The sequence below is a fragment of the Nematolebias whitei genome, chromosome 18 (assembly GCF_014905685.2).
Source record: "Nematolebias whitei isolate Nwh7 chromosome 18, NemWhi1, whole genome shotgun sequence".
Lineage (NCBI taxonomy): Eukaryota > Metazoa > Chordata > Actinopteri > Cyprinodontiformes > Rivulidae > Nematolebias > Nematolebias whitei.
In genome coordinates, this window is record NC_056515.1 from 22517352 (window position 1) to 22529366 (window position 12015).

The window sequence follows — 12015 nt, forward strand, 5'->3', positions numbered from 1 at the left end:
CCCCCAAAATAATAATAATGACACCACCCACTGGTTTGTAAGCTGTTACAATGCACTCAGACTCAGATAGTACTCGTAACTTTATTAGAAGCAGGCTATGGTCATATGGTGAAGTACTAAATGTGACTGTATGTTGACAGAAAGGCTTCATGAAAAGCAGTAGCATCATAATGTTGATCATAATGCTGATAAAAGTGCTGTCCGGTCACTTCCTTACAGCTTTATTTCACTTACCTGCTTCTTCTGCGTTCTGTTTTGCCTGCTGTGCTTTTGACTGAAGCTGGAAGGTGAAAAATAAAGGTCCAATGAGAACAAAAGATGGTTTATCTTTTCCAAATATAATAGGCAGGGATCAAGAGACACAATAAATCAAAACCTGAGTAAAAAAACAAACATTATTTACTGTATAAAAAATTGCTTCATAGGCTGGATTAAACAGGGACATCGAGCAACAAACACAAAGTGGGCCATTTATGTAAAATAGAGAAAAAATAAGTTAATGATTACTTAAGTTTTCTTGGAATTAAAAAACCCTGATATGATCAAATTATAAAATTTTAAATGTGTTTATTGATCTTTAAACTGATTGATAAACTTTCTGTCTGTGCAACAACCAAACAGTTGTCTGTTGTTGCGGGAAGCAGTTTTGTTTGTTGGCTCCTCAGATCGAAGAAGTCCTTTGGATGAAGGACGAAGCGTCTCAGCTTAAAAAAGAAACCGTCCACATGACCTGACTGAACATTGTTGGATTTGATATCTGGACTATTGAGCATGAACTTTGGTGTTTCTGTCTGTGCTTATCTTTTAAAAAATCTTTAAGATGTGCAGAGGTGTGTTCTTGTTCGCACCTTCTCCCCCTGCTTGGTGTTGCTAAGGTTGGTGTTTCGGTTCAGGTTCTGATCCGCTTCTTCTTTGTCTCGACACTTCTGATCGTACGTCTTCTTGGACTGAGGACAAAAACCAGCAAAGTAAGGAATCATCCTTATTGAACTGTTTGTTAGAACAAAAAAATGAAAAATCACAGGAAAAGTGTTTATACATCGAAGGACCTGCTGTCCTTGGTTCTCTTTATTCCACCACTGAAATATTTCACATGGTGGAATTTACTTCTCAGACTGGACAAAACCAGTTCCTCCACCAAAGAGGAAGAACAGAGAGGGAATGAGACTGAAACTCTATCAGGATGACTCAAATGAATAAGCAAACGCATTACTTAAATTACACGAAACAGAATCGTCTGTGCCTTAATGTTAACAAAAAGAGAGTGTTTTGGTAAATCAGTTGTTACAACTGTGTCTGTGAAGTTTGTTCATTTTACCCTCAACACAAAATAAATAAATCTTTTTAGTTTTAAATATACCGTATTTTTCAGACTATAAGACGCACTTAAAACCTTTTAATTTTCTCAAAAATCGACAGTGAGTCTTATAATCCAGTGCACCTTATGTATTAATTCTGGTTGTGCTTATTGACCTCGAACCAATTTTATGTGATTATTGTGAATGAGTTGAATAAAGTTTGACTTATCTGACTGTTTTGTTTCTCTTAATGCGCCTTATAGTCTGGAAAAATACCGTACAGCTGAGCTTCAAGCATAAAGCATTTCTTTCTCTACTTACATCCATTGTCTTCTTGAATTGTGAGGACTTCTGTTTGTGGAGAGTGTCCATTTGTTGTTCTATCTAAAAAAAAAGTTCACATTTAGCATCAAACAAACACTTTACCAGTATATATCATTTCATGTGTCACAGTATAGATGAAAGTACTGACCCTTTTCCTCACTTCTTTCTGCTTTTCTTTGAATTCTTCCAGCTTCTTGGCCTCCTCCCTCATGCTCTGCGCCAGCTGCAAGTGTGAAAGACTGACTTGTTCAGTTTCTGCAAAAAGAAGAACTTATCAATATGCTGGAGCCCACGAGTCAATATGCTAATATTCTAAATACTTACGTAATTTAAACACATCCAGGGATCTCTTTAAAGTGCTAAAACAACAATAAAAAGTCATTTAGATTTTATTTTTATACAAAAAAGTGCATAAATGTAATGCTTTTTTAGCCGCACAAAGGTCGAAGCTGCTCAGAAAACTTGCCAGACAAATAACTTGTCAATAAAGTCAGTCAGGCGTCTCAAACCCTTCTCAGTTTAGTTTTCAGAATTCTGAAGAGTTTTATTTTTTTTGTCAATAATTTTGTCGCGTGAAATTGAAAGAATTTGAACGGAAACTGAGAACCATTGCAGACGAGGCAGGACTTCTACCTGCGTTAATGCTGTTCACTAGTTGCCAGTATTGCAGCCTGGGAGACAAACCAGGGAGCACAAGTCAGTGTATCTCTTGTGCTGGTCCCAAGCCCAGGTAAATGGAGAGGGTTGTGTCAGGAAGGGCATCCGACGTAAAACACTTTTGCCAAAACTATAATGCGAGTTCATCTAAGCGACACCATACTGGATCAGTCGAGGCCCGGGTTAACAATGACCACCACCGGTGCTGTTGACAAACAGGGTGCTGATGGAAAATTGTGCTACTGTTAGTCAAAGACCATGAGGAGGGAAACGTGTCAGGAGAAGAGGAAAGTCAAGAATGTAGGACTGAGGGTTGCAACTCTAAATGTGGGGACAATGACAGGCAAAGATAGACAGCTGGCTGGCATGATGCAGAGAAGGAAGGTAGATGTTTTATGTGTCCAAGAGACCAAGTGGAAGGGCAGCAAGGCTCGCAGCATTGGAGCAGGGTTCAAACTGTTTTACCATGGTGTAGATAGAAAGAGAAATGGAGTAGGAGGAGTTGGCAAAGAATGTAGTAGAGGTGAAAAGAGTGTCAGATAGGGTGAAGTGTCTGAAGGTAGAAGTAGAAGGTCAGATACTAAATGTTGTCAGTGGTTATGCTCCATAGGTTGGATGTGATGGGGTGAAGAAAGAAAAACTTTGGAAGAATCTGGATAGAGAGTATTCTCAGGGAGGAGAGGTGGTGATTAATCCTCTGTACACAATTTTGATTAAAAAAATAAAATAACCAGACAAGTTGGTCCTTAACTTAAAGTACTCATTCCCAACAAATACTAGCTGCTGATGTCTGTCCTTTCAGTTATTTTCAAGGCTCTCGAGTTCCTCTTTCAGGAATCAGTAGTGCATTTACTTAAACTATAAATGTACTTTTTGATAATAACAAATGACAATAAAGGGAACCAAAAATAAGAACGATTTAAATGATAACTTTGCCAGTAAGATGACTGAGTCATTCTCACCCATCGACCTTCCTTCCTCTTCACACTCACATCCATGCACACAAAAACAAAACTAGGCTCATTTAACCACTGACCAAATGGGAACTTAATATGCCGGTAGAGGAACAACACGTGAAAAAATAACAAACTAAAATGTCTCTAAGAAACTGAAAATAATCACCATTTCCACTTTTACATTGTCAACCAAAGAGTTATGTTTGCTGAGTTTATCTGCGTTGCAGTCTTAATCCAGACTTAAATAAGTGCTACTTCAGCTTCGCACCTCCACCCCCCACCAAAATAAAAATAAAAAAACATTTTTAACACAAGCTTCAGAGCAATCAGAGTTGCTAAAAGACAATGTCAGCATGTCGACTCAGACGGTGCTTACTTCATCTCGTTGTGTCCACAAACCTTCTTGGACAAACTGAGCAGATCTTTGGCATACTTCTCTTCAATTGAAGCCCTGAAAGAAATTATTAGAGCACAATAAATAAACAAAAAAAAAATCAATAAAATAACCACTAACTTACAAACTACCTAACTAACTGACTAAATGTTGGAGTCAGCCTCCCCACCATCACAGACATCTACACCTCCCGATGCAGGAAGAGGGCCACCTGCATCATGAAGGACCCCACTCACCCAGCACACATGCTTTTAACCCCGCTCCCTTCAGGCAGGAAGCTGAGGAGCATTAAGTGAGGAACCACTAGACTGAGGAACAGCTTCTACCCTGAAACTGTTAGACTCATGAATCTCTAACTAGAATAATCACTGTGACAAATCACATCATGATGCTGAGCTGTTTCATGTTGCTGTGTTCATTCGTGCTCATCTGCTCACACAGACTCATGTTCGTGCTGCTGTTCGGCGTATTGTTTTTATACTACTAGTGCTTAATGTATTTTTAGTTTAACATTTTTAGTTCATATCTTAGATCTTATAACTATTTTTCTTTTACATTTCACACCTTTGTTGGATGTAACTGGGACCCTGTGTACACAATTTCGTTCCACCACATGCACCACATGAGGTGTGTTGAATCCTTGTCGGTTCATTTACAAGGAAATAGTAAATGTTGAGCATTTATTCACAGCTCGGTCGTATCTATTGTTGAATGGAAATTTTGTAGAGGTGGATATTTTTAATTCAAATATCAAAATGTCGATAAGAAAAAAAAACATTTGCATCGGCTAACATGCTAATTTGCAATGGAACACGCGTGTCTGATTAGCATAAACAATTTCAAAGCAGCAAAAGGCCCAGCACGCCATGAAGAAATGCATTTTGCCCACTGCCTTTCATGTCAAGTAAATATTGAGCTTATCTTAAAATAAAAAATTATGACATTACTGTATAGCCATTTTTGACAACTTTAGAAAACGTGACACACATTGTGAGACCCTGTTCAACCTGTTAGTTAATTCTTGATCTGCGTGTTGGAGATGACTCTCAGCTACTACCACGCCAAATTTTCCCTCGGCATCTGTAAGCTGGACTGAACTGTGTCCATCTGTGTGTTTTTTAGGATTAGTTAGCTGTGGAAGTCATCATAAAAAGAATAAACTCTAAAAGCTAGTCAGCTGTAGATGTGCATCCAGCACCCAATTTCTGAGAGTTTCATTGCAAGTTGCCCAGTGGTTCATAACATATTTTGCTAACAGACATGCAGGATTGAGTCCAACATTCAATCCCACAGTTTTAAACCAACAACTTGCGTGATCTGTTATTGCTCTTTGGGGGTGACTCTCAGCTACCACCAAATAAAACTTTAGCTCAATATCTGTAAAATTGACTGAGTCATAAACATTTTTGTGCTGGATAATATCTATAAGCTGTGGTGGCCATCTTTAATTGGATTGCCTTCGAAAGGTAATCAGTTGCAGATGTACATCCAGCGATTGCTTTCTGCGCATTTCAAAAAGATCTGTCCACTGTTTTATGAGATATTTTGCTAACAGACACAATAAATAAAAACGCTCACAAACAAACAGGCATTTACCTGCAACAAATCAAATAAAAACAACACTAGATTATTCAACCAGGAGATATCTACATGAAGTAACTTGCACGTGTTATCAGTTTGCTGAGTCTGACTAATCAAGAACTGTACACAGGAAGTACAGGGACTCTAACAGTGTGTGTTTTACACACACTTACTTTATTTAAAGTACAAATACATGCTTTTTTATCCCTCTGTTAATCATTGATCACTACAATAACAGTGGTGTCCATGAGTCTTACTTCTTGTGTTTTTCAAACCACCATGCGATACAAAATGCTTCATATTCTTATTTTAGGGATCCTTCAGTTCTGGTGTTTCGTAACATTCTCCTATGTTTTATTTCTCTGTGTGCGCTGACACAAATACCTGCCTCTCTGCTGAAGCATAAAACATAACTCCACCTTTTATGACTTCCAGCCATCTTGAAATATGTTGGCTATAAAAGTTAATCAGTCGTCAAATGGTTACTTTCTGATAGTTGCACTAAAATCCCTTCAGAGGTTCATGAGATTTTTTTGCTAACAGACAAACTAACACACGCACAAGTGGCAGCTTTGTCTGCAGACGACTAAAAACTTTCAATTTATTTTAAACTAATAAACGTCTTCTCTCGCCACAGTGAGAAATCAAAGTCTGTAGTTCACCTTCCTCCTCCTTTGTGAAGTTTCATTTTCCCCCTTCCCTTTTTCTCTCCCCAGACTCAAGTCTTCATGTTCACTGAGCCACACATCCTGCTCTCAACACCTGGCACATCTGGACACCTTGTCAGATGTGACCTCAGCTCATTACCTGGCCTTCATGAAGTCCTCCACCTCCTTGCATGTCCTTTTGCCGTCGTTGAGATACAGAATGATGGCATCATAGCCAGCAGTGGAGGTCAGATCTGAGCTCTGCAGGAAAAGATGAAAAATATATGAATTATTTCTGATTTTCGGCTGTTTGTTTTATTATTATTAGCAAGTGTTACATAAAAAATAATAAAAAAACACCTTAATGTCTCTCTGTAACATAAAATGGCTCTGATAATTTCAGCTTTACATCCAAAGAGTTTGCAGCCTGTAACATATTCTTTATTTTCCAAGTAAAACACTAAAATAAAGACTGACCTGAACTTTTGTTTGTGAAAATTATTCTGCAGCTTGTTTCACTTAAAAATTAAACTCTATGAACAAATCACTCACCCAGAAGGAATCTTTGAAATGAAGGTTTTTCATGACTGAGTCGGAGCAGGTGGCAGAGCAGCAACTTCTTTTTTTGCTTTCGATCAACTCACTGAGGATCTGTGAGTCGCAAGAGACCGGTTAAAGTGACGCATGCGCAGTGGTGACCGCGAACTGAGCGTCAGATGTTGATTTTGAGTTTGCTGCCCCCTGGTGGCCCATAGTGGCACTCACTGGGTCTGTAGGAGTCCTGACTGGTGAACTCAGTCTGATTACTTAACATACATTACCTCTACGGAAAAACTTAATTTAAATAATCATAACTTATAAAAACAATAATTCTTCTTAAGAAATTTAACTTTATTTCATAAACAGACCCATTTGTTATCTTTTTAACTTTATTTTTATTTTTTTTGTAACAGATCTTTTATTATATGAATTTGAATGTATTTTTGCACATTTGTTAAGAAAATAGTGGTGTTTGTATAGATAAAAAGGTACACATTCTTTTATTTTACTCATTTATATATACATTTATTTAACTCTTTTTTTTTAACCTTATTAATTTACTTTGTAGATTGTAAGACCTTTACGCCAATAAAAAAAATACTGTAAATACTATACATCTTTAAACACTACAGATACTATTCCTTTGTAAGTTAGGAACATGAAAATACAGCTAGCTTTCGTTTACAACAATTGAAATCTTCCTGGTTTTGTTCTTTTCTTTATAAAATATTTACATAGTGTGTGGCACTAAACTTAAAAATAGTTCAACAAAACAAACAAAAATAAAATATTAGTACGTTGTTTTTTCTCCCTTCCTGATGCAACCACTGAACTACCACAGCCTACATGTGTGGAGCAGAGGGCTGTCTTCTAGGCTGCCTATGAAAGCAGGTCTGTGGGGTTAAGGACCTTGCTCAAGAGCCCAGAGTAAAGTAAGTAAGTAAGCCCACCATGTGCTCCCTAAAATAGGTCTCTCTTGAAAATGAGTTCTCGTGGCTCAATGAGACTACTTGTATAAATAAAGGCTAAATGAAAAAAAAAAAGAGAGACTTGGCTGGACGCTGGTGAGTTATCGCATCTTTTCATAACTTTTGCCTTTGGCTTGCTCTGTTTTTAATCCTCCAAGGACATCTGGTAGATGTGGAAAAATATTAACTACTTTTAAGAAACATTTGAAATGCAGACAGCTTCCAGCACCTGCTCTTTTTTCCAGCTTTGAATTTCCTCTTTTTGAGCTGGGTCCAGCTGGTGCTGTGCGCTGTGATCTAAAGACGACCAACGTCCAACAAGGTTTTTATGAATAAACTCCTGAATGTTTTAACTGGAATGTTGCTGAAAAACAACCTGGTTTTAATTGTTGGGGATTTAAATGTCCATGTGTGTTGCTATGTCATCTTACAGTTGATCTGTTTGTAATTTGGGTTTCCTGAGCTGTCCCTTAGTTATGCTGCTATAGGCTTAGACTGCTGGAGGACAAACTGGCCACACTTTTCACTCTGCTACTGTCTTTACTTACTCTGCTCAACATTTGAAATTATTTTTTCTATCCTTAACATGTAGGGTTTTTTTTTTTGTCTTTCAGGTACACCTGGACCTACCATTCTGTGTTCGTTTGTCTCTCCTTCCTGTCCTCTCAACCAGCCGGTCAAATCAAATGGTCACTCGTCCTGAGCCTGGTTCTGCTGGAGGTTTCTTCCTTTTAAAAAGTTAGTTTTTCCTTTTCACTGTTGCCACTGTGCTTGCTCAGGATGGGAGACTGCAACGAAGCCAAGATTCAACTTGTCTGCTGGATCCCTTAGATAGAGAACTTTACTAATTGGCTTTTTATGCATGTGAATGTTCCTGTAAAGTGCCCTGAGACAACTTTGTTGTGATTTGGTGCTATATAAATAAACTGAATTGAATTTAGAAATTGGGGATGCTGTTTTTTTTTTCTGATCATAAACCTATTTTAGTTGACACCTCTCTTGCTTTTTTTTTCTTCTTCTTCTTTCGGCTGTTCCCTTTTTTTTAGGGGTCGCCACAGTGAACTAAGTCGCACGGCACCTCTCTTGCTTGTGAGTCTCAGCCAGACGTTGTCATATATTTAACTCTTGCACTGCTACTCTCTTCTCTGCTTTTACCAGTAACTCTGTTACTGACGCTGGACCCTCTGTGTGTTTTACTACACATGAGTTGCTCTCAGTATCAGGAGTCTTGTGTTAAGACCCTGGATCTAGTGGCCCTGTTACAAACCAGACTCACAATTCAGCCTTGGTTAAAGAGACCACTCGAGCAGCCATTCAGTGCAAAAAAGCTGAGCGCAAACGGAAAAAAGACAATTTACAGATTTCTTTGAAAATATGTTGAAAATTTTATCAGATCAGTTAACTCAATGAATAACAAATATTTCTCCCAAATTATTACCTCAAATTGTTACAATCCTCATGTTCTTTTTAAGACCAATAACTGTGTTTTCATCATGCCTCAGTCTGTAGCATGGAGGCCTCTATGGACATTTGTAATGATTTTATCAGATATTTTGTTGAAAAGGTTGAGTTGACCAGGTCATCAATTACTACACAGCTGACCCCTCCATCTTTGTCCCTTGGTCAGCTGTCTTCAATCAGTTTGAGCCCATTTCTCTCACATTTTTAAAGTACATTTTTGGTTATATGAAACCCTCAGGTTCCCGTGCTGACGCCATCCCTGCAGCATTTTTTTTAAGATCCTGTCCTTACTTTTTAGTAATAGTAGTATTGACAAGTGATGCAATAGTAAATCCATTAATTGAAAAATCTGGACTTGACCCTTTAGTATGTTCTAATTTTAGACCAATCACAAAACTAACAGGAACTCGTAGGTTTGAGCATATTTCACCAGTTTTATCCTCCCTTCACTGGCTCCCTGTGTGTCACAAAATAGAGTTTAAAAGTCTCCTGCTGATCTATAAATGCCTAAATGGCTCTGCACCCTCAATTCTTTCTGACCTACTTCAACATATATTTTCCTTTTCAGGCACTGAGATCATCTGATCAGATGCTGTTGGTTGTTTTGAAAGAAGATTGGGTTTTCAGTCATGGCTCCTAACTTTGGAACAATCTGCCCCCCCACCCCCCACCGCTCCACACACTAGACCGACCACGTCACTTCTTGTTTTTAAATCTCTTTTACAACCTCATCTGTTTCAAAGATTTTTTTTTTAATCCGGTTGTTTTACTATTTTATTCTTCTGTGTTCTCTGTTTATTTTCATCTGATACTTTTAATTTTATTAGTTTGTGCATTTTTTTTTTCATCTCTGCCTTTATCTTTCATTGTTCAGCATTCTGGCAATAACCTGTTTTCATATGTGCTTTAAAAACAATTTTCACTTTGACTTTCTTAGTATTTAATTTTTAGGCTTTTTAGAACAACCGCATGAAATGCAGATGGGGAAAATGTAAATAATAATAATAATAATATGATGTGAAACATGAGTTTTCCACATGTTTCCTGTGTGATTTTGTGACATTTTCATGTTTGAGTCATCCCACTTTTGTTCACGTGACCATGTGGAAAACATGCTGAATAATGTTCCTTTTCTTTTTCTATAAAGTTTAAATACATTAAAAGTTTGTTTTGCCAAATTCTCTCAAAGTATAAACTTGTGTTACCTATACCCAATTCAAAGAAAGTGAGGGTAATGTTCAGTTTTTATTGTCAACGTTTCTCTTTTTTTATCCTAAAATTGATCAGCAAATAAGTTCTTTATGGATTGTTTGCTAACAGTTTTCATAAAGCAATAAGATAATATACATTTAAACATATTCTTATAATTTAGGGTGTTTGTTTTTTAAATAGTGGGTCAGTTTATTCCATCACTGGTGTCATTTTATGCTTTTTAGCAGCAATAAAATGTATCTGTTTTTATGAATAAAGCTAATTTACTTTCAGCCGCTACAACTTGTGAAGTAAATCAAATAAAAGGCTTAACTGGTTAATTTAATATTTACACAAGTAAAGTCCCACATTTATCTAGTTTTTATGTAAACAATCTGCTTCACTCCAGCCAACTTGAGGAGATTAAACTGACCTGACAAACCCAAAGTGTCTACGCTGCATTTAATCACGCACAAACACACACCTTTATTGTTGCATACTATGTTCAGAAACCTGAAGTACAGTGACTTTATTCATATCCAGAAAAAAACAAGCACATCAACAAACACTTCATGCTGAGTTAACCTTTTGTTAGTCAGAACTTCTGATAAATAAGTTTATGGCACATTTACAGAAAACAGAACCAGCTGCTACCTTTTCACCGATGTGATAACATCCAACCTGGAAGCGTTTTACAATTCGTTATCAGGAGTGGTGCCCACACCCACCTCAACCTTGTGACTGTCTGCAGCGTGCACGAGCTGTTCCTGAAAGTTAAAATACGTATTTAAGTCATTGTGTATTTTGAGCTCTTGTTAGGTAACAGATACTGTCATGTTGGAGCTCTACTACATATTAGATAAAATACACAAACAGTTCTCCTCTAGACATGCAAAATGTTGAATTAACAATCATATTCATAACCTAAAATAATAATTAATTCATACTATACATGTAGTTAAATGAATGATTTTGTGAATCTGTCATAAATTTGCTACATTTGTCATTTTAATTGGCTCAGTTGATGATTTTGTCTAAGCGTTGGTCAGCACCATCGCCTCACAACAACAAGGAGTCTTTTTCAACTATTAAATCTGACTGTTCTTTACATGCATGTTTGGGTTTTCTTTGGTTTCCTCAGATACTGCAAAAAATCCTGTTGGAGCAAAAACAGTATGGGACAAATAAAACCATGGTGATACTTTTTAGCACACTTGTCATAAGAATGTTGTGTCTTGCGTGCCTCTCTGTTGAACCTGTGGTAGACTGGTGACCTGTCCATATCCTGAGATCTCAGGCTGAACAACTGGTGACACATTACAACACAATATTCCACAAAAACCAAGCTGCAACGCAAAGGTAGCTTGTGAAAAACCAATACAATTTTACAGCTTTCATGGGAATTAGTAGTGTAACCTGTTGCTCTGCATCAAATGTACCTGATTAACTGCTCATCAGCAAGTGAACAGCTTGATAAAAACAGGCTTTTGGTGTTTTTCAGTCCTCAAATTAACTGTGAGTGCAGACTTTACTGTTAGCTTGGTAACTATAGTTCAAAATACTATATTCCCTTTTTTTCTTAGTATGTGTCTCCTTTGTAAATATTACCTGGAGAAAGCTTCTTCTTTTCAAGAAGAAACCAACAGCTCAGCTTAATCCTCCTGCTGCCCTTGGGTCAAAATGACCCACAAGGCCTTAGCAGGAGGGTTAACAACAAACAAAACAAACAAACAAATTAAAGGATTTTTAGAACAAAGTCCATCTGGAAAGATGAGACAAAAGTGGAATATTTACCCACAAAGACCAACACTGTATCCAGTAAAGCAAACGCCACACATCAGCAAAAACACTGTACAGTAAACTGTCAAGCACGGCTGTGGAAGCTTCATGATTTGGGCTTGTGCAGTCACAAGAAACGTATAATTAGTGGTGGCTGGCCAATAAAGGGCGCTAGGGTGCCGCCCCACCACTCACCATATTAAGACATACATACATTAA

The 12015-nt window shown here is 37.5% G+C and overlaps 1 protein-coding gene across 1 annotated transcript in view; it reads right to left on the reverse strand.

Annotated features, from left to right (window-relative positions):
- Positions 1–6511, reverse strand: part of pstpip2 (proline-serine-threonine phosphatase interacting protein 2) — a 12310-nt gene extending 5799 nt beyond the window's left edge. Inside the window, exons 1-8 of the mRNA XM_037692436.1 lie at positions 6410–6511; positions 6018–6118; positions 3612–3686; positions 1947–1981; positions 1771–1877; positions 1620–1682; positions 849–947; positions 235–280 (exon numbers count right to left, since the gene is read on the reverse strand). Of these exons, the coding sequence (XP_037548364.1) occupies positions 235–280; positions 849–947; positions 1620–1682; positions 1771–1877; positions 1947–1981; positions 3612–3686; positions 6018–6118; positions 6410–6442 (559 nt within the window). The 5' untranslated portion in view covers positions 6443–6511. The remainder of the gene's footprint in view (positions 1–234; positions 281–848; positions 948–1619; positions 1683–1770; positions 1878–1946; positions 1982–3611; positions 3687–6017; positions 6119–6409) is intronic.
- Positions 6512–12015: the final 5504 nt, after the last annotated feature.